General features: G+C 42.0%; 1 protein-coding gene across 2 annotated transcripts in view; it reads left to right on the top strand.

Moving 5' to 3' along the window:
* The first annotated feature begins 67 nt into the window (after window positions 1–67).
* The window catches only part of vegfc (vascular endothelial growth factor c), a 70,312-nt gene continuing 44,386 nt past the window's right edge, over window positions 68–25,993 (top strand). The window contains exons 1-2 of one of the 2 annotated variants that reach the window (XM_062388952.1): window positions 68–411; window positions 25,471–25,711. In XM_062388952.1, coding sequence (XP_062244936.1) covers window positions 298–411; window positions 25,471–25,711 — 355 coding nt within the window. In that variant the 5' untranslated portion in view covers window positions 68–297. The remainder of the gene's footprint in view (window positions 412–25,470; window positions 25,712–25,993) is intronic. The other variant, XM_062388953.1, reaches the window with a different exon arrangement.

Raw genomic sequence — 25,993 nt, 5'->3', positions numbered from 1 at the left:
TTCACACCGGAATACTGGACCTTGACAGAGAGACAAAGACACACACACACACACACACACATACACACACACACACAGACGTAGAACCCCTCCACATACACATTCACACATACATACACGCACTCACACACACAAACACTCTCTCTCTCTCACACACACACACACACACACACAGAGAGGTTCAATGAAACAGTGTTATCAGCAGCAGAAGCAAAGGGGAGCGCAGACCCTGGGGAGGCTTTTTTAAAATCCATTTCTATGCTTCTTGGCTCATAAACACTTGATTACTTTATAAACATGCACCTAATGGGAATATCTCTTTTACTGGCTTATCTACTTCACACCAACCTCGCCAGCGACTTCTCTCACAGCGATCAGGATGACTACATGCAGGAGCAGGAGGACGAGCCGGTGAGTCTGATCAGAAGTTTTGTGAAGTCAAACTGGATGTCTTTGTGTGTGTGTGTGTGTATGTGTGTGTGTGTGTGTGTGTGTGTGTGTATCTGTGCTCACAGCACGAGCCCACATGTGCTATATTGTTTCACCTGATCCTGTCAGTGAGTGATTCCAGGGACCATTATGTGCTTTGATACAGGGATATAAATGGAGACCATTTAAAGAGCTGCTCTTTATCTACACCAATTAGACGACTTTCACCGGGAATCATTTTAAAATTTTGCAGTAATCCATGAAAGGACACTCTTCATATTTGAGATACACAAACTCGAGTTTACTCATCATGAGGCATAGTGGAAGTAGTAGGTGAGATTTTTGATAGTGAATCTCTTGTGTGTTTACATTGAACTGGAGTTAGGAGAAATTTCAGGAGGCTGGTGGGTGTAATAATACCCCTGATGTTTTTTTTTTGCTTAACTTATATTTGGAGGAAAATAAGTGATTGTTGCCTTGATTTTGACCATTTGTTAACTTGTCTCTTGGGAGTCTCCTCTCGTTATGGAAATGCATTATAAATAAATATAAATAAACTGCTGAAATGCTCCTTTAAATGTAGTTAAAGGTTCATAAGTGTGTCACTGTGTATCCCCTTATGTGTACTATATATATATATATCCAAGAAAAATGCATACCAATATCTTTTAGAAATTTGGAATAACGCAACATCCGCCACTAATGTGTTCCCACATGGCCAAATTAAATACACCAACAAACCTACCCCAGATGCACTCACCTTCTCCTCCTCACTACAAGTTCTACTTCGTGTTATTATTTCTATCAAACTTGTATTTATGTAAAATGCATTCTCCTGGTGTCTGTGTGTGTGTGTGTGTGTGTGTGTTCGTGTCTGCCTATGTGTGACTTTGGACAAGTGAAAGCAAGAGGTGCGTTCTTAACAGTCACTGCTCAGAATGAGAGGCCAGATATTTTCACAGTATATTTTCCGAGGTGATTGTGATAATCTTTTATGGTGCTCAAGGCATCATTAAAGGTTTAGTAAGAGCTTTTTCTGCAGGGTCTCTCGATCAAATAGGTCAAACTTGGTCCCTGGTCACATTTTGACCTAGGTATTCATTGTTTCACACACTATTTTGTGATGATTATTAAATGGTCCTTGTCCACCTCTCAAGTGCTGCAATAATAGCAGGATTTGTCTTGATACACAATTGAAACATACTTCTCTTTAGTGTAATGCCAGCACAGTAGATTTGTATCGAACTAAATTATCAGAGAATCTGAATGAGTGAGTAAAGGAAACTGTGAGAGAGCACAATGAGCATTTTCCAAGGGGGAGGATTACCCCAGAGAAATCAGCCAATGAAGGCAAGTGTCACACAGGTCAAATGTTTGTGGGTGGTGTGTGTTGCACAGATGTAGGGCTAGAGTAAGGGGGGGATAAGTGTTAAGTAGTATCAAGCAGCCATTTGATCATTGTAGCTTGGAGGATGAGCTGCTTTCAGCTGCTGTTTACAGCCTATTACACCCTCAGTTTAATTTAAATAACTACTGCTAATCTCTGCTGTCGGATTTAAAAAATACACCTTGGAATAAATACAATTGCAATTTGTACCATGAGTCATTATTCCCATATTCTCATAGTAAAGACACGTTTTGTTTTATTAAAAATCAAAACCTGAAATCTGAAAAGTTGTAAAACCCTTATTCCAGCCCTCTGTAGAAGCTGTATGGCAGCAATTACAGCTTCACTTTGTTCTTGTTTTAGTCAGTTGAACTCATGGATCATGGAAGTTTATCCCATTCCTCCTTGTAGATCCTCTCATGCTCCATCAGATTGGATTGGAGGCATGTGCAAGACCTGTCTTTGCACATTTGAACTAAGGGGATTTATGTCTAGGGTTCAGTTGGGTCACTCAGGGGCAGTGTTGTTCTGGAGCTATAGAGGTGTCTTGGCTGACTGCTCCCAGTCATTATCATGCTGAAAGGTGAACTGTAACAACAGTATTAGATTGTGCTCACTCTGGAAGAGGTTTACTTCAATGACCTATCTGCATTTGGCCATATTCATCCTGGTCCAATCTCACTGTCCCTGCCATTAAAAAGCACCCCTGGGACACAATGCTACCACAGGGATTGTATTAGCCAGATGAAGAGCAGTCCCTTATGTTCACCGCATGGTGCATAGAGTTCTGCCAAAGGGTTACATTTTTGTCCCATTAGCCAAGTGGTGTTTTCACTCCTGCTTCCAGAATCTTTTATATGCCATTGATAAACATGCTTTTCATTTCAGGGAACTACTGGACTACTTTATGTGTTGCCATCACCATAACAACCATAATAGATATATCAATATTTTACTTACTGGTTGTGCCAAGGCTAAGCCAAAACTGTAGTTTGTAGTGTGACCCTTTACTACCAGGGAAAAATGTTTTACAGATTTTGGATGAGCAAAACACATGAATTTGAGAACAAGGTGAACATGGTTTGTATTCTGTCTTAGCCTTTGAGTCACAATGAACCTTTATAATATACTTCATCTTTGCTGTCATTTCTGGCTGTGGATAATGAAAGCAAATAAGAAATGTTGGCAAAAAGTTATGTGTAGATAAATACAACATAAACATTTATGTTTCTAATACAAGTATTTTGGATTGTTTTATGTTATCCCGCGATAAATGTCCATAATTTACTCATGTGTCATGTTTCAGCTTGTTCATGGATTTAGTTTTTTTCCTGCTTTATGGTATAAACACAGTCTGTAATCTTAAGCAGCTTTTAGACTTGCACTGAACTCCAGTTCAGTTACACACGGCGTCTATTGCCCTCTGTCCGTCCTGGGAGAGGGATCACTGGCATGTGGTTTCTACGTTTTTCTCCCCTGTTAAAAGTTTTTCTGGGTGAGTTTTTCTTACTCTTGTTCCCACTGGATTCACTGCGAGCAAGTGGGGGGGTTGATGACGTTTGTAACAGATGCAAAAATGAAACAAACGTCTCAGACTGAAAAAAGCAAAGAAGACAGTGATAAGAGCTGACGTTGTTGTTGATGTGCTGTAAACAAAATCTGGTGAACTCTGCCTGAACCACCCCTCACCTGAATCCTTGATTTGTTGCTGTTGTGAATGCGTCTGAGCAGAGAACCCCTGCTATGTTGTGAATGTGTGAACCGCAGAGAAAGTTGGGGCCCAATTGTCTGGCATTAATTGTCCCTAATGGAACAAAACTCAAACTTATCAGTCTCTAGAATAATGCGAGCATTACTCGTCAAACAAATTTTCAGACCCATGCCATTTATCTAGCAAATGGGTCACATATAATCTCCAACAATTTGCAGATGACAACAAATATGACCAAATTAACATTAAAGCATTTTTTTCATGTTTGTCTAAATCTATTGGCCCTCATGGTATTGCCCTGGGTGGTCTTTCATCTGGTTCTCAGGGTTTTTTTGTAAAAAACGATTTTTGCTATCCAACACTATTATTTTGAAATACTGGGAATGATAGGTTAATTGGGCTCAGGCTCAAAAAAGCCCCTAAGCAATGAAGCTAAACATTTTCAGAACTCACAGGTCAAATGGAATACTAGACATAGAAAGCCAATGAAAACATGTAGGAGAGATAATAAAACAAAGAAGAACTGCTGGAAAGGTTGTTAAGACAAATGGCAGACAATCGGGTTCACTGGAAAGACTGACTGGAGATTTTTTCCTCCTCAACAAGCCAAATGTGTCTGGGAGGATATAAGCTGAACCATGTACAAGCTTTGTCGTGGATACAATTTGTATCTAGATGGGTGACATAAAACACTGGAAATTCTTGTAAGCACTCAAATGTGGCCAGATCAGAAGTCATACGGATATTTCTACAACGTGCTGTGAATACAATTTTGAAAACATGTTGTTGTTTACTTCAGTGATGGCGGAAAATCCTATCCTTCACCTTAAAAGAACATATTGCTTATGATTACTTAACACAAGCCAAAATATCTCAGATCAATCAATCAAATTAGATTTTTGAAGCACATATGCACAATTTGTCTCATAGGGCAATAGTCCCTGCCATCTAACACTTATTGTTTTATTTGGAGCCAGAGTTTGAGCATTAGAGATCTGTGGTTGGTATTAAGGTCCTGCCAATACATACACTTGAACAATCACAATTCTGACTCATTTTTAAATCTTAACATGTCAACCCTATTTTTACAGCATCAAATAACTTAGTTATAATTAAAACCAAACTTACTGAAAAAAAGAAACTTGGACAACCATATGTCAAAAATATATATTTGATACACTTTTGATACCACATGCTTAAAATGGTACTATTATTTATTTCCCCTGTTGATAGTAGAGAATCCGATCTGCAATCAGATTTCCTTGCCTTCAACCCAAGGCTCCATTAAAGACCCAGCCTGTTGCTATAATGACATTACCCCAGAAGTGAACTCATCATATGACTGGAGGCTTAAGTACAAGGAGGTAGCAGCATGTCAACCTGTTGCTGTAGTGAAGTAAAACAGAAATGACCACCAGGCCAAGGCCCAAAAAAGTACCAAACATTGTAGAATGGAAAAGGGTCAGAGCTGTTTGGCTAGGTTTTTTCTATCAGACAGATAAGGAAAGTCTATGTGTTGAACAGAGGAGGAAATGCAACAAATTTGGCTTAACATTTTAAGAACGGGCACCCTGGCCTTTTCAATGATTTGACAGGTTTTTGGATTAATATAATGTTAGTGTCATTAAAGAGAGTCAAGTGTCTTATGATGCTGTGATGTGTAGCCGATGAGTTTAGAAAGTATCCCCTGAGCAAACAACTGAAACATTAGCAGATACACTTTTCATTAACTATCATAAACGTGACCTTTTTACCCTAGAGCACGACAAACGTTGGCTCAATCTAATCTCAGGGTTTCCGTTGATCACACTTATCGGTGGTCAGAGGCCTTTGTTGTTGTAAAAATTGCAGGATTCACTAGTAACATTACACAAACCTGTACATTTCATATTCTCTTCTGTGACGGCAAACACAAAAGACGTTACACAGCCTTGCAGTTATCATCCGAATGTAGTCACAATTTAAGGCTGAGCAAAGTAGAGTAACTTATACCTTATACTATGAACATTTCTGTGACTGAAGCAACGTGATGGTACTTCCTGCAACATGAAACTAGAGTGGGAGGGAGTTTAAAATGTTAAAATGCAACACTGCATATATAGTTGTTTGTAAAAGTACTGCATTATGCAGTTAATTGCCCCCTAACAGTTACTTTACACTGTAATAAACTATTTTATCATTAGGTTATTAGTAGTCATTGATTAAAAACCTTGTTGTGGTTAAGCTAATTTCTTTTACGATTTTGTATAGGACAGCAACATATGATTATTGTCATTATGAATTTTTCATCAGTTTCATCTTCTGATTAACAGTCCACTGGACATCATCATAATGCTTGTTTTGTCCAACCACTTGTACAAAGTATTATTATCCATTGTGTTCTCTTTTTAACTGACTGTTCAAGCCACTCTTGTTTGTGTATATCCATTCCTTGTATTAATTAATTGATGGAACAAATGTGTTCTGCTTTAAAGAGGACAATTTTTTCTTGTATTGCCATAGTAGCTTTTGGGTCAAAAATGAAACCTATCATGTATGTCCTAACTACAGAGACAACGACAGTCGCTGAAATGTGCAGTAAACATACACACTTGATCTCCACAGCTGAATTATGTTATGTCCAGTCTCTGTCTGCTGCACCAACCCTCACTTGGATTTGTTGCTGTTGAGAACGCGTCTGAGCAGAGAATCTCTTGCTGCGTTGTGCATGTGTGAAAGGCAAACGGCGGAAAAAGTCTGGACCCACTTCTCTGGTTTTCCTCCACAGGTCATGTGGGAAAACAGCTTTACTGAAATAGTTACTTGGAGTTGATACTGATTGAGCTCATGATTAAAAAAATACAGTCCTATGATAACTTTGAGCTAGATGTAGCAAGCAACACCTTACACATTACAGTCAGTCATTTATTCTATTGGTCAAATGAAAAAAGAAAGATACATATATACATAATGTTCAGGGATGACTTATCACTTCAGGTTTTCCCTCCAGGGATACTCGATGAAAACAGTGACCAAACTGGGGTCAAAAAGCTTTATCCAAAACAAATGCTGCTGGCTCAATGATGGTTTAAAGTTATGGTGGTCTCTACCTAGGCACTGCAGCTTGCCACAGAGTTACATTTGATCTGTAGGTGAACATAGGGTTGTAACGGTACAAAACCGAAAATTCCGGCACGTACGCCATTCGACTCACTGCAATGAATGCAGTGACTCCATGTGCAAAACTTATTTGTGTATGTACAGGTCTCAAATTCTGAGGGACAACTTTTTTGAAGGACCGTATGTGCTGTAGCTTCCATAGTGACCGTGGACAAACAGGAGTGTGAAGACCCTCCCTCATCATTAAAGTCCGCTGTGTGGGAACACTTCACTGTCACAGTCACTATAATGACGACAGACAAAGACAAGTGAATCGTACAAAACTGACATTGCGCAGCTGCTATCAAATATGTAGCTGGAAGCACATCGAAAATGTTGACTCGTTTGAAACGTCCACCAGAGTGATGTCCACTAACATTGAAAATAACACTAACATTAGAAACACGAGTTCCGTGCAAACCCAGCTCACAGCGGCATAAAAGCTGCCCCTTGAAGATAATTCTGGCCAAAGCAATAACATAGGTGTTTTTATAGCAGCGGATATGAAACTGTTTTCTTTTACTGAGACTGGTTGCATATCCAGCCATAGTTAACAAGGGTTGAATACAAATGAATCAGTTTAATATTCTATATTCCTTGTTTCTACTGTACCGAAAATGTACGGAAACATGATTTTGTGTACCGCTACACTGCTATGTGACCTCTTAGCTCTGCATGGATTATATCAAACTGATTATATCAGACTGTATAAAAGCTCCAGCACGAAAACGATAAAAATGTGACAGTATATTTATATATATCAACAGCAGGATGTTCACAAAAACGGGTATGATTATATATATCAACAGCAGGATGTTCACAAAAACGGGTGTGTTCATGACAAGGGAACTAAGTTTAGGGCTCTGCATTCTGAGTCAAGCCTGAAACATGCTTCTGCGACTGCGTCTGCGTCTTTTCACGCCGCTGTGGCGCAAGACTCGTTTTCATTCATGCTTCCCCAACCGTTGCGCGTCTTACAAAGCAATTCTGCGCCAGAACACTAGGCGGAGTAATGCTTTTTGACGAGACGACCTTAGAGACGCCTTCTTTCTTCTTCGTCGATTGTTTATTTACATAGCCACTGCGGCTCCTCGTAGCCTTTTTCTGACGGACAAATCCGCCAGTCAGTGACAGGTTATACAAGTGATCATACTATCGGATATCTTCTGCCAAGTGCTCTTCTATTTGGTCTATATTCGTTCTTCTAAATGTTCCGTGATTTCTGCCGGTATTATGGGGCATGAAACCGGAAATGCAGCTCCAGAAGGGATGTAGAGCAGACCAATCACAGCCTTGCGGGCTGAGTGAGCTTGCGGAGCTTTGCCGTAAATTTTAGAAAAGGGGGTCGACACCCGTCAGCACGTAAGGAGGGATACATAAGCACGTAAGGGACCCGGAAGGGCTCTTGCGCTTACGGGCCCGTGAAAACGCAGAAGCATGTTTCAGGCTTCAGGCAGCAGGTCTTAAATTAATGCTGATTTATTACTACAGGTAACTTTTACAGTTTCACAGAGAAAGCTGCAACCAGCATGGTCAGGCACTAGTGATAATAATAATACCAATAGTTGAGAAATGTCAGATCTGGATCCTTCAACCTTTGAGCCAGAGGTACCTAATCCAGCCCCCGTCTCTTTCTCCTTTGTCTGTCTGCATCTCTTGCCCCTATTTCATAACCCCCTGGAGTCTGCAGAAGAATGCATTGAGTACAAGCAATCACTTCATAGGAATTTTCCATTATTTCTCAGTGCCGATTCCAGCTCAGTCTGATTGCACAGCCTGCATGTGGATATTTGTGTGTGTGTGTGGGACAAACCTCAGCCCAGAGCATGTTGACCAGCTCTTGCTTTTGCACAATAATCTACACATTTCCAAGCACATAGCCTACATGCAAACAGAAGTGAAGCATAGCCTACTTTTTGTTTATTTCAAAGTTTATATTTTAAGTAAACTTTTATTCATTTTATTTATTGTTTAAAAGTAGTCTAAGTGGCATACATTTCTTAATCTGTCAGTTTGTGTGCAGTTGACAGGGACTATACAATAATAGGGCACATTTTTATTTATTCTCTCTATTCGCTGCTCGGCAGTCATTAAGTTAATGTTAATATTTGAAATAAAACTTGTAAAGCTCTAAGTGAATTTGACTATGTTGTATTAAAAAGGTATGATTCAACTGTTTTCCATGGTCCAGTATCGTGATTGTATCGTATTGTATCCCAAACACATGCACAGACACACTCATGCAATTGAGGGAAATTTAAACTCTGCTTTTAACCCATCTGGTGCAGAACACACAGAGCAGTGGGCAGCCATGTACGGCGCCCGGGGAGCAGATGTTTGGGGAGTAAGGTGCCTTGCTCAGGGGCACTAGACAGTGGGGTAGGGAGAATCCTCTTGGATTTTGGACAGATCCAAGTGTTGTCCATCCAGGTTCGTTTTTTGTTGTTACTCCCCGGAGTCGAACCAGAGACCTTCCAGTCTGATGTCTTCCCAATTTTCTGCCCATAGTCAAAGTTTTTCTGACACTAGTCCACCGCCTCTCCTCACTAGTCCACCGCCTCTGCGTTATCAGGAGGTCCCTGCCGATTCCCACCCCTAGTGTGTATGTGTATGTTTATGTGTCTCATGAACTCTCAAACAAACACAAAGTAAACTTCAGTACTGCTAACGATTTATTACTGTTACTTGTGAAAAGTATTGTTGTTGATAGTTGAAGTATGATGTAAGCACAGGTCAGTATGAGTGCGGAGGGAGGAGACTCAGAGACACAGGACAAACCAACCGCTCTTTCACGTTAACAAGTTTTCCTCCATCATCTCCACTTTACCTTCTGTTTCTTCTTGTGTGAGGGAGTGATGGCAGGGCTGGTCCGTGGACTGTGTGAGTCTGCCTCGCTCCCAGAAGAGATGAGATGCATTAGCTTTGCCTCCATCTTGGCATTTTAGGATTTGACGCTCGTAAACATTGGACTCATCTGGAAGTCAGATCTGATGCAATCAGTTTATTATGCCTCCACGCCGGCGAAAGCCAGTTGCATGAGTCAGAGTTGTTTTCCGTCCGTCCGCACATTCTTCAAATTTGTCACAAACATTCACTTGGTCTTAAGATTTGTTTTTATTTTTGTAGCCAAAGGTCAAAAACACGGTGGCCTCACAATGTCTTTTTTTTTTCATGTGATTGATTATGATTAGCTTGAGGGAATGTCTTTAAATTTGGTGAAAACATTTGCTTGGAATCAAAGATGAACTGATTAGATATTCGAAGGTCATAGCACGGCTCCAGAGCTTTTAAGTGCCACAACAAAATTTCCTTTGTCGCAACCGCTGCACCTAACAATTAGCTGGTCTGTTTGTGTAACCTTGTGTGTTTTTTCCCCACCAGGTGACAGCGCAGAGGAATGCCAGGATCTGAGCCAATCTGAGGCAGAGTAGGCCTCTGATTGGCCTTGTCTCTGATTTTCTCTGACCCTGCTATTCCTTTTTTGTTGTTGGGAAAGAGATAGATTGTTTTTGTAAATAAAGAGGCTGTGCCCGTAAAAAGCCTGTCCCTGAAACCTCATCATCTACAGAGTTATTGCTTGAACACCTGTCTCCCCTCTCACCGGTAAGATAGAGAATCCTGTCTGAGTATCCACGGTGTAGATGGCCCCTGTTACTCTGATGCCGGGTTCACACCAGACGCGGAAGCGAAGCTGAAGCGTGGCATAAGCACAGCGCCAAGCCTTAAATAACAGCTGACTCCCATCCACTCCCATGTTAAACCTTTGTGCTGGTCACACCGGGCGCTGAAGCACCGCGCTGCGGCTGCCTAGCGCCGTGAAGCGATCGTTTCGGCGTCGAGTCTATTTTTTATGCTTGACTCGAGCGTATCGCGCCAGGAAACACATTGAAAAATTATTTCAAACGATATTGATGACATATTTTATATGATATAAATGATCAAATATGCATCCCATACTTTGTATTCACCTTCTGTTGTCTTGGAGCTTTAATTTTACCACTTTTACCAACCACATTATTAAATGTCGCCCTCTGCCCATCCAACTACAGCCACACAAGCAGTCATAAAGATAAAAAGAAAGAGGGGGGCTACGTATTCTCCACATAGGCTTGAGTGGAGAATACGTAATTTACCCTCGACACCCGACATTTAACGGAGCAAACAGCTGAGAAGTTCTTCAACATGGACGACATTGAATTAATAATTGAAGTGGAGAAGTACCGTGAGTTGTATGATCCTTGGAACATGTTGTATAAAGACAACAACTAAAAAGACACATGTTGGGACGCTGTTGCTTAATGTTGGAGTAACAAGTAAGTATATGCTTTTATACTACTGGATCAACGGGGTGATCCAGTAGCTTCGGCGTCCGGTGTGATCAGCCAAGCGCCGGCGCGCTTGGGATTAGCGCTTACGCCACGCTTACGCGTCGCTTCCGTGTCGCTTACGCTTACGGTGTGAACCCGGCGTGAGTCACAGTCACTTCCAAATGATGTGTTTCAGAAGGAATTGCTTGTCCAATTACCGTAGCTCAGATATGCTTGAACAGCCAACATTATGCATCGCATTTATTGCAGTGCAGCCAAAGTATGGCTGGGAAAAGTGCTTTTGTGGTCAGAGCATCGACGTTCTGAATCGAGACTTAACCTGTGCCGTGATAGATGCATGCCCCCGAGCAACCCCCAACCCAAAGTCTCAAGAAAAGATATACTTTAATAGTCATTTTAGATTCTGAAATGACTTCATCCCCACAAGAATGTTAAATCTGTATCCGTAAAACATATTTAATACAGTGCAAAATGTAGCCCCTTTTCAGACTTTACGAGTTCAGATATGTTAAACATCACCATAATCATATCAATTTTTTTTATGTAAAACAAATAATTGAAGTTTTTGCATCCAAAGTTGCCTAGATTACTTTCCGTGTAAAATCTATCCTTAGATTATTCAAAAGAAAGGACATTTTCAGTCACAGGATGCAATATAATTTCACATCAATAGGCGTATTTCCTTGCCATATCCACTGCTGGCAATGGGGTCCATCCCTTAGATGCATTAATAATTGTATGTTGATCAAATTGGAATCCTTTTTTCACTCCATATATACAAGCTGGTTTTTATATAAAACTCGATACAAGCACAGATATTGACATCAGTTTTGTTCATTATGCTTTGTCATTGACAGAATATGGAGACAAAATTCTCCCCCACCACCTCCTTATGATAATAAGACCAACAGTCTTCAGTATTTAGCATCTTATAGAAGTGATGTTATGTGTATTTTACAATGAAGTTCAGGATTTTAGCGACTTGAATAAGTGTGTTAATTTCGAGAGTTAAGCTGCAGCGAGCCTGGAACTATCATGAATGAGATTGGATCCCATCTCTTTGTTTGTTTTTAGAATTTTTGTATTTAGTATTTTTTATCTATTAATAAATAAAATTGGTCTATTTCACAGTAAGATTGGGTTGAACTCTGTAGGTCCATGTACTCTACTAAAATATTTTCTGTGAAATATTTTACATTATATCGTTTTCTTGTTTTTCATCTTACATCCAGTTGCCAGGTACACCAAGCTAATACTAATAAAGTTTGATACAACATCTTGTCATTTCAGTGCTGTTGAGGTTTTGGCCTGATGCTTTATTTGCAATGAGAGGTTCCTGTATTTAGCTCAACCTCCATTATATAAAAGGTAAGGACAATAATGATAAAAACCTCTTTTCATTGAACACAAAAAAAAAGTAAAATGCAGCACAAACCACAACCTGACCAGATATATAGTCAAGGTTATATAGTCAATCATAACCTCTCTCAACTTCAATAAAAAGCATTATAAACTCATCAAGGATTTAATACAGGACCGTTGGATTAAATGCATTAGTTTAAAATGGGTGTACATAAACTGGTACCTCAGTTTATCTACCACTGGTTTAGTATCAGTTATTATAAATTCATATCTTATTTGTCTTAAGAGTATTGGAATTTACAGAATACAGATCACAGATTACGTCATACGACCGTTGTGCCTGGGTGGAGGCATACGCTTCACACTGTCATTCTAGTCGCCATTGGTCTTCAATATTAATCCCCTTGTTTAAAACTAACACAACCCTTTGATTCAATTTACACCTGGTATTAATATGTCACGATATATTGTGATCTGATCCAGCTAATGTTGGCTCCAAAAAGCAAAAAATTACAACAAAAAACAGAACTAGGTAGCCATCTGAGAAACTGCAATATCGAGTTTCCTTGCTTTTAGTCTTATTGCCATCCATTAGTGTCTTGTATAATGTGAGGACTGTTGTTTGTGGATTGACAATGCAACTGCAATTAAAGGTATGTCTAATGTGGCCGCTATGTGTTTCTGACCATTTCTTGAGGTTGTTTTTCAATTATATCAAAATCCGTCCTTAATGTATCTTGTCTGCATTTATACAAGCGGTGTCCAATTAACCGACATTGTATTGGATGAGCATTAGGAGCATTAGCAAGTAAAAGGCACCTCCCTATCTTAAAACCATTAGACCTAGTAGTGATATGCTATCAACTGAACCTTGAATGTGTAGGGACAAGAACTAGAGCCAACCAGTAGTCTGTGTCAATACTATTAACTGCTACATTTAACAGCTACACTGTTGTGGCTCTTTGCAGCACTTTGAGATACTTTATTAAATGTTTTGTGCTATAGTTCTTGAGGACCATTGCACAGTAATTACACATCAGAACAAATATAGCCTGGAAATGTCCAATTTATTCCTCCCAGAGTTGTGTCCTGCTTGGTCAACATTTATTTTGAATGGCAATCTGCAATCGGATGTAACCAGAGCCTCTTGATTTGTGCTTCACCAACCAAATTACATTTTATCTTCCATGAAAATGTAGTTAGTGAGCAGAGCACTTCTCTCAATTTCAGCCGTTGTACTACTCTTCTGCTTTCAAGTTCAGGACATCTTTTTGTTTTTCCAAAAACTTTGTTTAATTTTTGGTTGTTGGGCCTAAAGGCAAGATAGGAGAATAAAGTAAAGGGGCTTAATAGAAATGTAATTAGCAATACTAAAATGCACCCACCCTACTAAAACTTATTATATACAACTGCATATGTCAGTTCACATGAGCAATCCGAATGAGCCAGCATTGGTGTCCTTGATGTTTGGAGTTTATCGTATACTCATGTTAGGATTGAAAGGTTTATGGACACTGTGAGGGTGAGATCTACAATGTGGAAAGTCTATGACACACATAGCGGTTTTTGAAAATGTCTGAGGTATGAAGCTGTAAATACCACAAGGGATGCTGGGGGGGTTGTATGAACTCTTAGTGTGTTCATGGTAAACACAATCCGATTTGAAGGCAGCATGATGAGGCTGACCCCATACTCACTGCAAAGAAACAAGTTGTTACTGATGAAGCAGGTAATTTGTTACAAGGGGTGATAAGGGCTTGAACCACAGCTGTGCAAAGCCAATATCACTCCCTTGTTCATTCATTCACTACAGCCTAAAGGAGACACAGTGTCAGCAGCATATAAAGATTTCAGACACTAATAAAACACATTTCTGCCAGTGTTGCACATGTTTTATGCAAATTCGTTTAGACGAAGTAGCAGTAGAAAATGTTTTCTCCATTTGCGGAATATTTTAGCATTTCAACTGATAATGGTGAAGGATACATTTGACTGCAGCTTTGTATGCTGTGAGGCACACACCATATCAGGATGATTGCAATTACTAATTACCATAAGTAGAAACAGCATGAAGTTCACCCAAAAAACCTTTCAAATCATTGTTTTGTTTTGTGGAGTTTTAATGTTCATCTGTTGAATGTATGTCACAAACATAAATGGTTGCAACACTTTTTGAATGCGTTTCAAAATAAAAGCACTCCAGCATTTCTGTTGACCGAAGTCATATTTATGGCCATATTCTAGGCAAAGCCTATAAGTAAATACATTGTGCTGCAGTAGGAGCTCCTCTATAGAATATATTGTTAAGCTGAGAAGCTTAATATTGTACATTAAACAGATAAAGAAATTACAGAATTCCATGAATTAATGACTACATGTTTTCTACTAAGATGTTATCATAATCAGTCAACCTGTTTTTTCATTAGTCAATGATTAAATGATTAATCGAAACGAAATGACCACCTGAATAGCTACACTGATCACCACATAATAATCAATACTTTTGTTCAATGAGTAAAATCTGGCTTCATAGCTGCGCGCATTCACACACTGACACACACATCATGCACATCACACACATGTGTAAACCCAGACTGAATTATTTATTGAATTATTGAAAAAGCTTTTGTATCAAATCCAAACAATAGTGTCTGGGTGTTTTCTTTGGCGTTGTCCAGGCAAACCAGATGTCTAAGTAGATTTTTTGAAACAACATCCATGGTTACAGCACTTCAGTGGAGGCTGGTGGTATTAAGTTATTTTGGCAAACTTAAACAATTAGATTTTCTATTTGAGAATTGCAAGTTATCTGAGGTAGTAGAAAAGACACGTTCAACTTGCTGCCCCGCCTCCACAATGGCACAGATGTAAATGCCCTGTTAACATGCTTGTCCTAATTTTGTCTCATCTCCAAAGCGCACCAACTTTGACACTGCAAATTGTCCTTAACAATTCACATGTCTAGTGTGACGATGAATAGCTCTTGAGATATGCAAGCCACATACAGACTTATTAAAGGATAGATCTGTCATTTCGGAAGCTGTACTCATTTTTGTGTCCCTAACATTACTTGACCAGTCAATTATCCCCATTGTTTATCATATTAAAAAGAATACCTGTATTACTGCAAAGCACATCATCCTATTTTTCTTCTACCTCTTTTGTTGGTTAATTGGCGGAAGCAAACAACTTCAAGGTGCATTAGCGCCATCTTCTGATGTACTTCTTCGTCTTTGTTCCGCCCACTGGCGGGTGACCAATATAATGTCACCCGCCAGTGACCAATATATATCATGCCTTGATTCCCACCTGGGAGGGTTATAAGTTGGTGAGCTGGAATGTGAGAGGTCTGGGCCATATAATGTTTTTTCCCACTTGAAAGCAGGTACTGTTCCTGCAAGAAACACATGTAAAACATAAATTCAAAGATAAATTAAAGGTAAGCTGTAGAGAACAGATACACCAGTCAGACTTCAGTGCCAAAAATATCCCCTTTATTCATTCATCTACAATTTTAGACCCTGAAGATTGTTTTGTGATTGTTTCTGCCCCTTTAAACAATAAAACAATTACAATTATGAATGTCTATGGCTCTAACTTTGACGACCCACTTTTCTTTCTAAAAGTCTTTCATTCAATCCCAAATCTTTCTAGCAATATTGTTATTGGCGGAGATTTCATTTGTATAATTGACTCTCTCCTGGATAAAAAAAGTGCTAGATTCAACAATCAAATTCTAGCTTCGCCTGAAAACTGTCGATATATGGAGGATTATTCCTTTTTCTCTCCAGTCCACAAATGTTATTCCTGTATAGACTACTTTATACTAGATTCAAAACTGATATCAGTAGCTGAGAAAATAGTGTAGCACCCCATCCAAATATCAGACCATACCACTATCCATAATGCTAAACTTAGGCTAACGGACATTCAAGAATAAGGAATTAAATATAGTTAAATGATTAAGATTGGGCCTCATTCACTAATATGTGCGCAGAAATGTTCTCCACACAAAATAAGTGCGCGCCAGATCATGACACATGCGCACCAGCCAATTCTGCTCTCACCACCTTGTGTATGTTTGCAAATCATAATCATTCTGAATTGAAAGGCATGTGTCTGCTATCTGCAATTAGCAAGTCATGCCACTACTTCTCCATATAGGGACATCCGTATCACACTGCATCATAAAGTGAGTGGTATGCTGTTCAGAGAAGAACAGCAGAAATCGAAATAATAGTTTCTGAGGTGGAAGCCACAATGACAAACTTTTCCGTACCGTGTCCTCCAAAATGACCATGTCTAAAACGATTATGCCTGGGCTTCAATTACTGAGGCAGTGAATGCTGTGTCCCCTGAGGTTCGGACGGTGGCACAAGTTAAAAAAACAACTGGTGTGACTGTCAGGACGGACAGATTGAAAAAACTACCCACGGTTTTGTACTTCAGTAAAGTCAGCCATCATGTGTGATAGCATGGTGAAGCTAGCCATCCCCTGGGATTTTCGTTGCACGTCTATTTCTCAAATTCCTGGACTCTTTACTGCACAATGACTTATAAAATGAAATTAATATAATATAATATATTCATGATGTCATATATATAGATTCATAGACTTTCCCTAATTCATTTTTTAACAGTTTACAAATCCGTGGGCACAGATTAGTAATCCGAGGGCACAGTTTACTTTTTTTCCTCCCACCTGACCCTAGATGGCCTCTGTACTCTGCTCTTTTACAGAAAGACGAACATTTTAAATACGGCATGGGGATGTGGGATGTGCGAGCTCTTGTTATTTCATTTCATAACAGTGTTCTTGACACATTTGTTCACAATTCTACTGGTTGACCCACTATACTGATTAACATTACATTTTTAACTGAGTGTGAATATGTTAGACAACAGTGTTAAAAACAGAACACAATCATCTTTCACAATGTGCTGTGCTCAGATTCTGCATCAGCTACAGGAACTGACCGAGATGCCAGACAGGAATTACATTTGCTGGGAAAATGTGCTGATATGATGATATGCTATTTAAGGAGACATAACTCAGCTCAGGCAGTTTCTGGACCAATGTAAGCCCTGAATGGGATTAATATTGATACAATTAGTTAGTAGTGCCCCCCCCTTAAAGTCATAGTTCACCTAAAAACTTAAATTCAGTCACTATCTACCCACCACTAGATTGGTGAAGAAACAGCTATTAATGCTAAGTTTGGCTATATAGCATTAGTAAAATCGCCTTCCAAGAAGGAGGGAAATGAGACGGAAGAGTTTCCATAATACTCTTTGACTGATGGCTTAGTTCCTGTGAGTCCCTAACTGTTTACTGTTGTGAGATATTAAAAAACTGTGTGTATTTGTGTGTCAGGGCAGACACACAATCAAACACTTGACTGTTACACAAACACACAGATTTGATACATTTTTCACTCACACACAGGGAGAGAGAGGGAGGGAGAGGCAGAACAATAACCACTTACTCTTGGTGAGACCACCAAGCTTGTGGTTTGTATGACAAAGAAAAACTGTGGTTACTGACTAAATACACACAACGCATGTTCAGTATTCATGTGTATTAAGCCTGTGTCCACTGGGCATTCGATCATTCACACAACAACATGATCTGTTTCTACAATACTCACTCTCAAAATTATTATTTTTGCAGATGAAAATAAACACATGTAAACTCATTTTAGACTCTGGATAAATGAGAAGCTGAGGGAACAACACTGTATGCTTTTTAGCTACAAAGCACTTGATACAGCTGGCTTGTCTTATTAACTCTTGTTCTATGTCCTACAACACAAGGCCCCAACACACTTGAGAATCGAGATGTTGGCATGTGGTAAAATTAGAAAAGTGAATCTCTCAATCTTTTTAAAGCAATATTTAAGCAATCTCTATATGCATTTATTGACTTGATGTCTTATATGATCTGTCTTATATTTTCTTGTACCCTCAATCTGTTTATAATTGTTTTTCCACTTCTGGAATTTTTTTTCTCATATTATTCATTTCTATTATAATTAGGGACATCCTTGAAAAACAGAGCTTGCTCTTAATTCCTCCTTCTAAAAGGAGGTTTTAATAGATGAATGAAAATGTTTGAACAGTTAACAGATATTTTAAGAAAAAATTTATTAAGATGCATTTATTAGTCCCAAGCACATAAAACAGACATGCAAAGGCACACTCATGCAGGTAGGGAAATTGAATCTCTGCTTTTGACCCATCTGGTGCAGGACACACAGAGCAGTGAGCGACCATGTACGGCGCTCGGGGAGCAGATGTTGGGGGAGTAAGGTGCCTTGCTCAGGGGCACTAGACAGGGTAGGGAGACTCTTGGATTTTTGGACAGATCAATCCAGGTTCGTCTTTTTTTTGTCTCTCCGTGGATTCGAACCAGAGACGAACCAGAGACCTCCTCTGCTAATAGTCCAAGTTTCTGCCACTTCTGCCACTAGACCACCGCCTCTCCCCTTTAGAACAGGGACGTACGATTTTGGAGCTTTTCCCACAGCCTTATGGTGAGATCGTTCTCATGCAGATAAACTATGCAGTTTAAAATGTTTATTGTCTCTTATGTAATTCATTAGGGGTGTCAAAGGAATGTAGACTACACACAGGACTCTGTTATTGTAGATATTTTAGGATATTTTTATGCCTCTGCACCTTCAACAGCCGAGGTTAAAGTCAATATGTCAGTCTCATTCTTGTTGTGTTATCTCAGGAATATCATGAGGGACTCAGACTCAAAATGTTGTTTTTCATTTTAATACATAGTCTTGACTTGACCTTGAACTGTATGTGTACTTAAATTAATTACAGGTGTATCTAATATATATGCATGTTTGCCAGTTGTTTTGTTACATCAAACAGACATCAGACATCACATTTGTATTTTATAGATTTTTCTTTGCGGTGATCTATTAAGATCCACTGATCTTGTGTTTTCATTCTGGTCCTGATCCCCCATTTGTGATACTTAATAATGGGTATCTGCTGATACTGAATGTGATTCGCCTCTTTCACAGTATTTACCAAAATGCTGACTCATTGAAATATAATCTACAGCCTCACTTATTTTGGCTAATCTAACTTTCACAAACTGATTTGTTGATGTCAGACCTTAGCAACTGTATTTGATCAACATCAGTGTAGGAGCTTAGATGTGTCCAGACGTTTTTGCATACACACTCAATTTTCCCTTAGATATGCAGTGTAATGCTATATTTCATATTCCAGCTCTTATAAAGGAGTGAAGTGATAAGTAGTCGGCTCCAATACTGACTAAGTTTCAGTTTGGACATACACACATGCTTTAGAAAAGTAGCATATAGCCCCTGCACGGCATGAGCACATAAAACTACATGAAGACTTAAGTTTGGCAACCATATTAAGATATTTTGGTTTCTCTGCCAGTTTCAGCAGTATTGACATGACAAATTTGAAAGAAGGGAAAAATGGTGAATATGGTCACTCCAGTGGAGAAGTGATGATCTCATGTGAGTCCATTGAGTCCACAGTCAGGTTTGTAATGCCTGGTTTGGTCATTAAAGCAGGAAGCTGTACTCCCTCTGTCAGGTGTTGGTAGAGTCTTATTTAGACCTGTTGTTTGATACAGGTTCTTTGAACTGATATGATGGCTGAGAAAAGGCCCTAACCCATAGCACTTTTCGAGTCATTCAGATCGTTCCAAGCACTTCAGGGGTAATTTTAGAGTGCTGTGTTTTGTGTCGTGTTTGTTCTCTATAGTGACTCTAAACAGTGACGGATTCCCATAAAACACAATGAACTGCTTCAATCTGTCTGTTTGGCTCTAATACAAAGCTCTGTCAGTGTGTGTGTGTATGTTTTTTGTGTGTGTGTGTGTGTGTGTGTGTGTGAGAAAGTGAGAGAAACGGCCTTGCTTGCACCTAACAGTCATTGTTCCAGTCAGACTGATTGTGTGGACATTATTATGAATAGTACAATGTATATCTAATTGTATTGAAGGACAGGAAATGAGATAACATTCACATACACTGACTATACATTTGTAAAAGCAGAAGAATGAGGTGAACTGTATGCTGATTAAAAACCTGAACAATAAAGCAGCTGTCTTCCTTCTGCAGAGGTAGTTATGACAACACTCATTTACTGAGTGTAAATGTACATTTTGGTCATCCTTGTTGCATGATGGATAGACAAATGGAGGGGGGTCTACACTTATAGCAGCATAACTACAGGATGGTTCAGGACTCATCTGATCCAGCCCTAACTGTAGGCTTTATAAAAAAACAAAAATATTCGGGATCGCAATTATCTGACAGCCCCACCCAGCCGGTACCAGTCCGACCTCCCAAAGGAGTAAAGTCTACGTTACTCCGTATTGATACTCCGTATTGATGTGAAAGTCTTTACTGTAACTCAGGATCCTACATTGGTCGACTGTTCTGCTAAAACTTGAACAAACATGAGGATGGTGTAACTTACCGTTCAGCCAATCAGAGGAGGGGCTCAAGAGGCAGGTGAAAACAGCATGTTCTGTTTGCAGCTCCAGAGAGAGGCAGGAAAGACAACAATGGAAATACACATTGCTGCAGTTTGTTTGACTTGTAACCACTGATATATCATCTTAGGGGGAACAATACCTCAAATTACATCCCAGAAAGGTGTAAAATATGGGCCCTTTAAGTTCATCCTTAAATGTAGAGATGATGTCTGCCTCCTGTACCCAGAGTGGGAGCTGGTTTCACAGGAGAGGAGCCTGGTAGCTGAAGACTATACCTACCATTCTACTCTTACAGTCTTACTAATTGTAAGTCGCTTTGGACAAAAGCGTCAGCCAAATGACATGTTATGTTATGCTCTGTTATGCTGCTTTTCGAGCATAAAATAATATAGGATGGTTTCTAAACAAAACAGGAAATTACCATTTCACGTAGCACAGGGCTTTCCCAGACAGTTCACTTGGTACACAGCTCCTTTTGACACTTCAGACTACAGAGTTTGTGTGAAAAAGAGAGATAGGTCAGCTGAAAAATAATTGGCAGGCTGTGGAAATTGCGATGCAACACGAGGGGCAACTTCCATCAAGTTGGACACACAAATTGTGCTCCGTTTATTAGCATCCAAAACAATAACAAACAAGATGGCTTTTAACATCCCAGCATGCCCTCGGGTCTCAGACGTCACCACGTTCCCATCATGCCTCTGGATCCTGACGTCATCACGTCACCCGGCATGCCCCGGGGTCGACGTCATCGCCCTCGTAGGAGACTGACGCCGACTGTGCCTGTACTGAGCGTGAGGGTGAATTATGTCAGTCCCCTATTCACTACACAGCTCCCCCCAGAATTCACCATAACAACAAAAAACATATCACCGGAGAGGTGGTCGCAGTAAACGGCGAAAACGGCTGTGTTTTACAGGGGGTGGAGAAATGACTACCGTGGCACGTTTGATTGGCAAAGGAACAGGGGGTGGGTGCAGGACTGGAGGACGCCCGCGTCGTGGGGGCTGGGCCACCTCAACGGGCCTAGCCACGTCCAAATGGGCGGGTTTGAGTCGGTCAATGGAGAGTCTCTCCTGTTTGCCTCCCATGTCCACTGTGAAATGTTTGTCCCCCACCTCCAACACGCGAAATGGGCCCTCGTAGGGCGGCCGCAGCGGTCCTCTGTGAGCATCGTGGCGAAGAAAAACGTATCCCGCCTTCCGAAGCCCAGCGGGGATGTGCGACTGAGAGAGGCCATGCCGGGAAGTAGGGACAGGTGCGAAAAGCCGCGCATTGTCCAGTAGCGTGGCCCGCTGGGGAACCGCAGACCAAGGAACGGTGGATGTAGGAATGAAATCCCCTGGAACCCGGAGCGGCTGGCCATAAACAAGCTCTGCGGATGAGGACTGCAGGTCTTCTTTTGGCGCAGTCCTGATGCCCAGCATCACCCACGGGAGCTTGTCGACCCAGTTGCAATCCTTGAGGCCAGCACGAAGAGAAGCCTTCATTGACCTGTGGAACCGCTCACAGAGTCCATTAGCCTGTGGATGATATGCAGTTGTGCGGTGGAGTTTTACTCCGAGGCTCTCGGCAACCGTGTTCCACAGCTCGGACGTGAACTGTGCGCCCCGGTCAGAGGAAATGTCCGATGGGGTGCCAAACCGGGCAACCCAGGTGCCGATAAATGCCCGTGTCATCTCTACGGTTGTCAACGACGTCAGTGGCACAGCCTCAGGCCAACGGGTGGTCCTGTCAACCATGGTGAACAGGTAGGTGAACCCCTGAGAGGAGGGCAGAGGGCCAACCAGATCCACGTTGACATGGTCAAACCGCCTCTCTGGCACCTGGAACAACTCTAAAGGGGCTTTAGTGTGTCGATGTACCTTGGCCCGTTGGCACTCCAGACAAGTGGTAGCCCAGTCTCTAACATCCTTTTTGAGGCCGCGCCAAACAAACCTAGCCGCCACCAGCCTCTGCGACGCTTTTGAACCAGGATGGGAGAGACCATGGATGGCATCGAAAACGCGGCGTTTCCATCCCGAGGGCACGAGCGGCCGAGGACTGCCTGTGGAGACGTCACACAGGAGCGTGGTGTCAGCCTCCCCAAACACGACGTCCTCTATCCTCAAACCTGTAGTCGAGGTCCTCAGGATGTGTATGTCTGGGTCTGTGGTCTGGTCCGCTGCCATGCTGCCGTAATCCAGGCCAAGATGGACTGCTCCTGCCACAGCCCGTGACAGGCAGTCCGCCACCTGGTTGTCCTTACCGGCCACGTGCCGTAAATCCGTGGTGAACTCGGAGATGTTGGACAGATGACGTTGCTGGCGGGCGGACCACGGCTCGGCCACCTTGGCCATGGCGAAAACCAGCGGCTTGTGGTCGACAAAAGCGGTGAAGTGTCGACCTTCCAGCAGGAAACGGAAGTGTCTGATGGCAAGGTAGAGACCCAGCAGCTCCCGGTCAAAAGTACTGTACTTCCGCTCGTTGGCTCGCAGTTGGCGGCTGAAGAAAGCAAGCGGCTGCCAGGCCCCGCCCACCCACTGCTCGTAGACTGCACCAACAGCGTAATCCGAGGCGTCTGAGGTGATGGCGATGGGGGCTATGGCAGAAGGATGCGCCAGCATAGCGGCGTGCGCAAGGGCTGCCTTAGTCTCTGCAAAAGCTTTGTCCCTGCCCTCAGTCCAGTCCACAGCGTGCGTGGGCTTACCTTTCAAAGCCTCGTGCAGGGGCTGCATGAGCTGAGCGGCTCGAGGGATGAAACGATGATAAAAGTTTACCATGCCAAGAAATTCCTGCAGGGCTTTCACGGTGAGTGGGCGTGGAAAACGTGTGACCGCCTCCACCTTCGACGGGAGAGGGACTGCGCCGTCCTTAGTGACTCTGTGTCCCAGGAAATCTATGGTGGAGCGACCAAACTGGCACTTGGCAGGGTTTACGATCAGACCATGTTGGTTGAGCCGCTTGAAAAGTGTTTGGAGGTGCGACAGGTGCTGAGATTCGGACGTGCTTGCTACTAAAATGTCGTCCAAATATACGAAAAGAAAAGGCAGGTCACGTAAAACAGAGTCCATGAGGCGTTGAAACGCTTGGGCTGCATTTTTAAGCTCGAACGGCATCCTTCAGAATTCAAAAAGACCGAACGGCGTAATCACCGCTGTTTTTGGAACGTCTAGTGAGTGCATAGGCACCTGATGATAACCCCGGACGAGGTCTACTTTAGAAAAAATCACCATCCCGGCCAGGTGTGCTGAAAAATCCTGTATGTTCGGGACTGGGTATCGGTCAGGTGTCCTCTGTGCTCCCGTGTCGCACAGGAAACGTCGTCCGGAGATGTTGTCCCGGATAAACAGCAGCCTGCCGACGTGGCCGACACTCATGGCCACTACTGAGCGCCGGCCCTGGCGTTTCCCAAACCGCCGAAACTGCAGGGCGGCCGACATTTATAAGCCTTCAGTCCAAACTTCTCGTGGTAAAAGCACAAGCCCGAAGAAGACTGCTGGGGGCCTGAAGGTTGCTGCCGACCTGAAGACTGCTGCCGACGAGAAGAGGTTGCTGCGATGAGGGTGGAATCCGCCATTGTCACCGGAGTGCCGTGCGTGACCAGCAACGCGGCCATGCCGTAGCGCTCTTGACTTGCCAAAAAAAATGTATCAGCCTCTTCAGCCAGCTCTCGACAGTCGGTGATTGTGGTGTTGGCCAACGCAGATCTGACCTGGGAAGGCAGCTGACGCAGGAAAAGCTGGGTGAAAAGAAAATGGGGACTGTGCTCCCCCAAGAGATCCAGCATACGGTCCATGAGCTCTGACGGTTTGCTGTCACCCAGTCCTTGGAGGGAGAACAGCCTGCTGGCTCTCTCAACGTCTGACAGTTCAAAAGTCTTCAACAGGTGGGCTTTGAGTGCTGCATACTTGTCCGTAGCTGGAGGGTATTTCAGGAGACTCACCACCCGCGATGCTGTTGAGCTTCCCAGAGCTGACACAACGTAGTAGTACCGCGTTGTATCAGCTGTTATGTCCCGCAATGCGAACTGTGCCTCCGTCTGGGCAAACCACGCCGCCGCTGAAGATTCCCAGAATTCGGGGAGTTTGAGGGCCACAGCGTGCACGGCCATGGTCGGGTCCCGTTCGTTAAACACGTCAACAAACGAACGTCGAGGTCACCAGTGTGGAAATTGCGATGCAACACGAGGGGCAACTTCCATCAAGTTGGACACACAAATTGTGCTCCGTTTATTAGCATCCAAAACAATAACAAACAAGATGGCTTTTAACATCCCAGCATGCCCTCGGGTCTCAGACGTCACCACGTTCCCATCATGCCTCTGGATCCTGACGTCATCACGTCACCCGGCATGCCCCGGGGTCGACGTCATCGCCCTCGTAGGAGACTGACGCCGACTGTGCCTGTACTGAGCGTGAGGGTGAATTATGTCAGTCCCCTATTCACTACAAGGCTATCTGATTCTTGAATCAATATAATACAGATATGTTATCCACTTGTTAAGAGGTAGGCAATGTCTGTGTGAATAGGTGAATGGAAACATTTCGTTGCCCAGTCAGAATCTAATATTCAGATTGTACCGTAATTTGTATTAACAGCACTATTTTTAATGATTGTTGCTTGTCTCTTCTAGGACTTTCCACCGAAGCCAGACATGGAGGAAATGCTGCGTTCAGCCTCCAATGTCGATGAGCTGATGAGTCTCATCTACCCTTCATTCTGGGCGGCTCTGAAGTGCAGATCCAAGCTCTCTGCTGCTGCCTCTTCCACCTCCAAACTTTCTCAGCGGCAGCAGCCTCGCCAACTGAGGCCACCGGCTGATACAGAAGAGCCAACATTTGCTGCTGTCTACCTCAACTTGGATGTCTTGAAAAGTAGGTTTAAACTTTGTTTCATATTGTTTTTGAAATAATATGACACCAGTTACAGCCCTATAGAAACAAAAGCATCATATTATCTTGTAAATTCACAGAGAAAATGGATGTTGCTATCAAAGATAACTCCTGTTGTTGTATTGTCTCTTAAAGGGTTAGTTCACCAAAAAATGTTTAATTCACTCATCTACTCACCACTAGACCAATGGAGGGGTGGGGGAAGGGTTTGAGTCAACAAAACACTTCTGGACTCTCATAAGTAAACTTTGTTGCAGCAAAACC

This window comes from Platichthys flesus, chromosome 5 (assembly GCF_949316205.1).
Source record: "Platichthys flesus chromosome 5, fPlaFle2.1, whole genome shotgun sequence".
In the NCBI taxonomy this organism is placed as follows: Eukaryota; Metazoa; Chordata; class Actinopteri; order Pleuronectiformes; family Pleuronectidae; genus Platichthys; species Platichthys flesus.
Note: the sequence above shows the minus strand (reverse complement) of the source record. Positions and strands in the feature narration are given on the sequence as shown.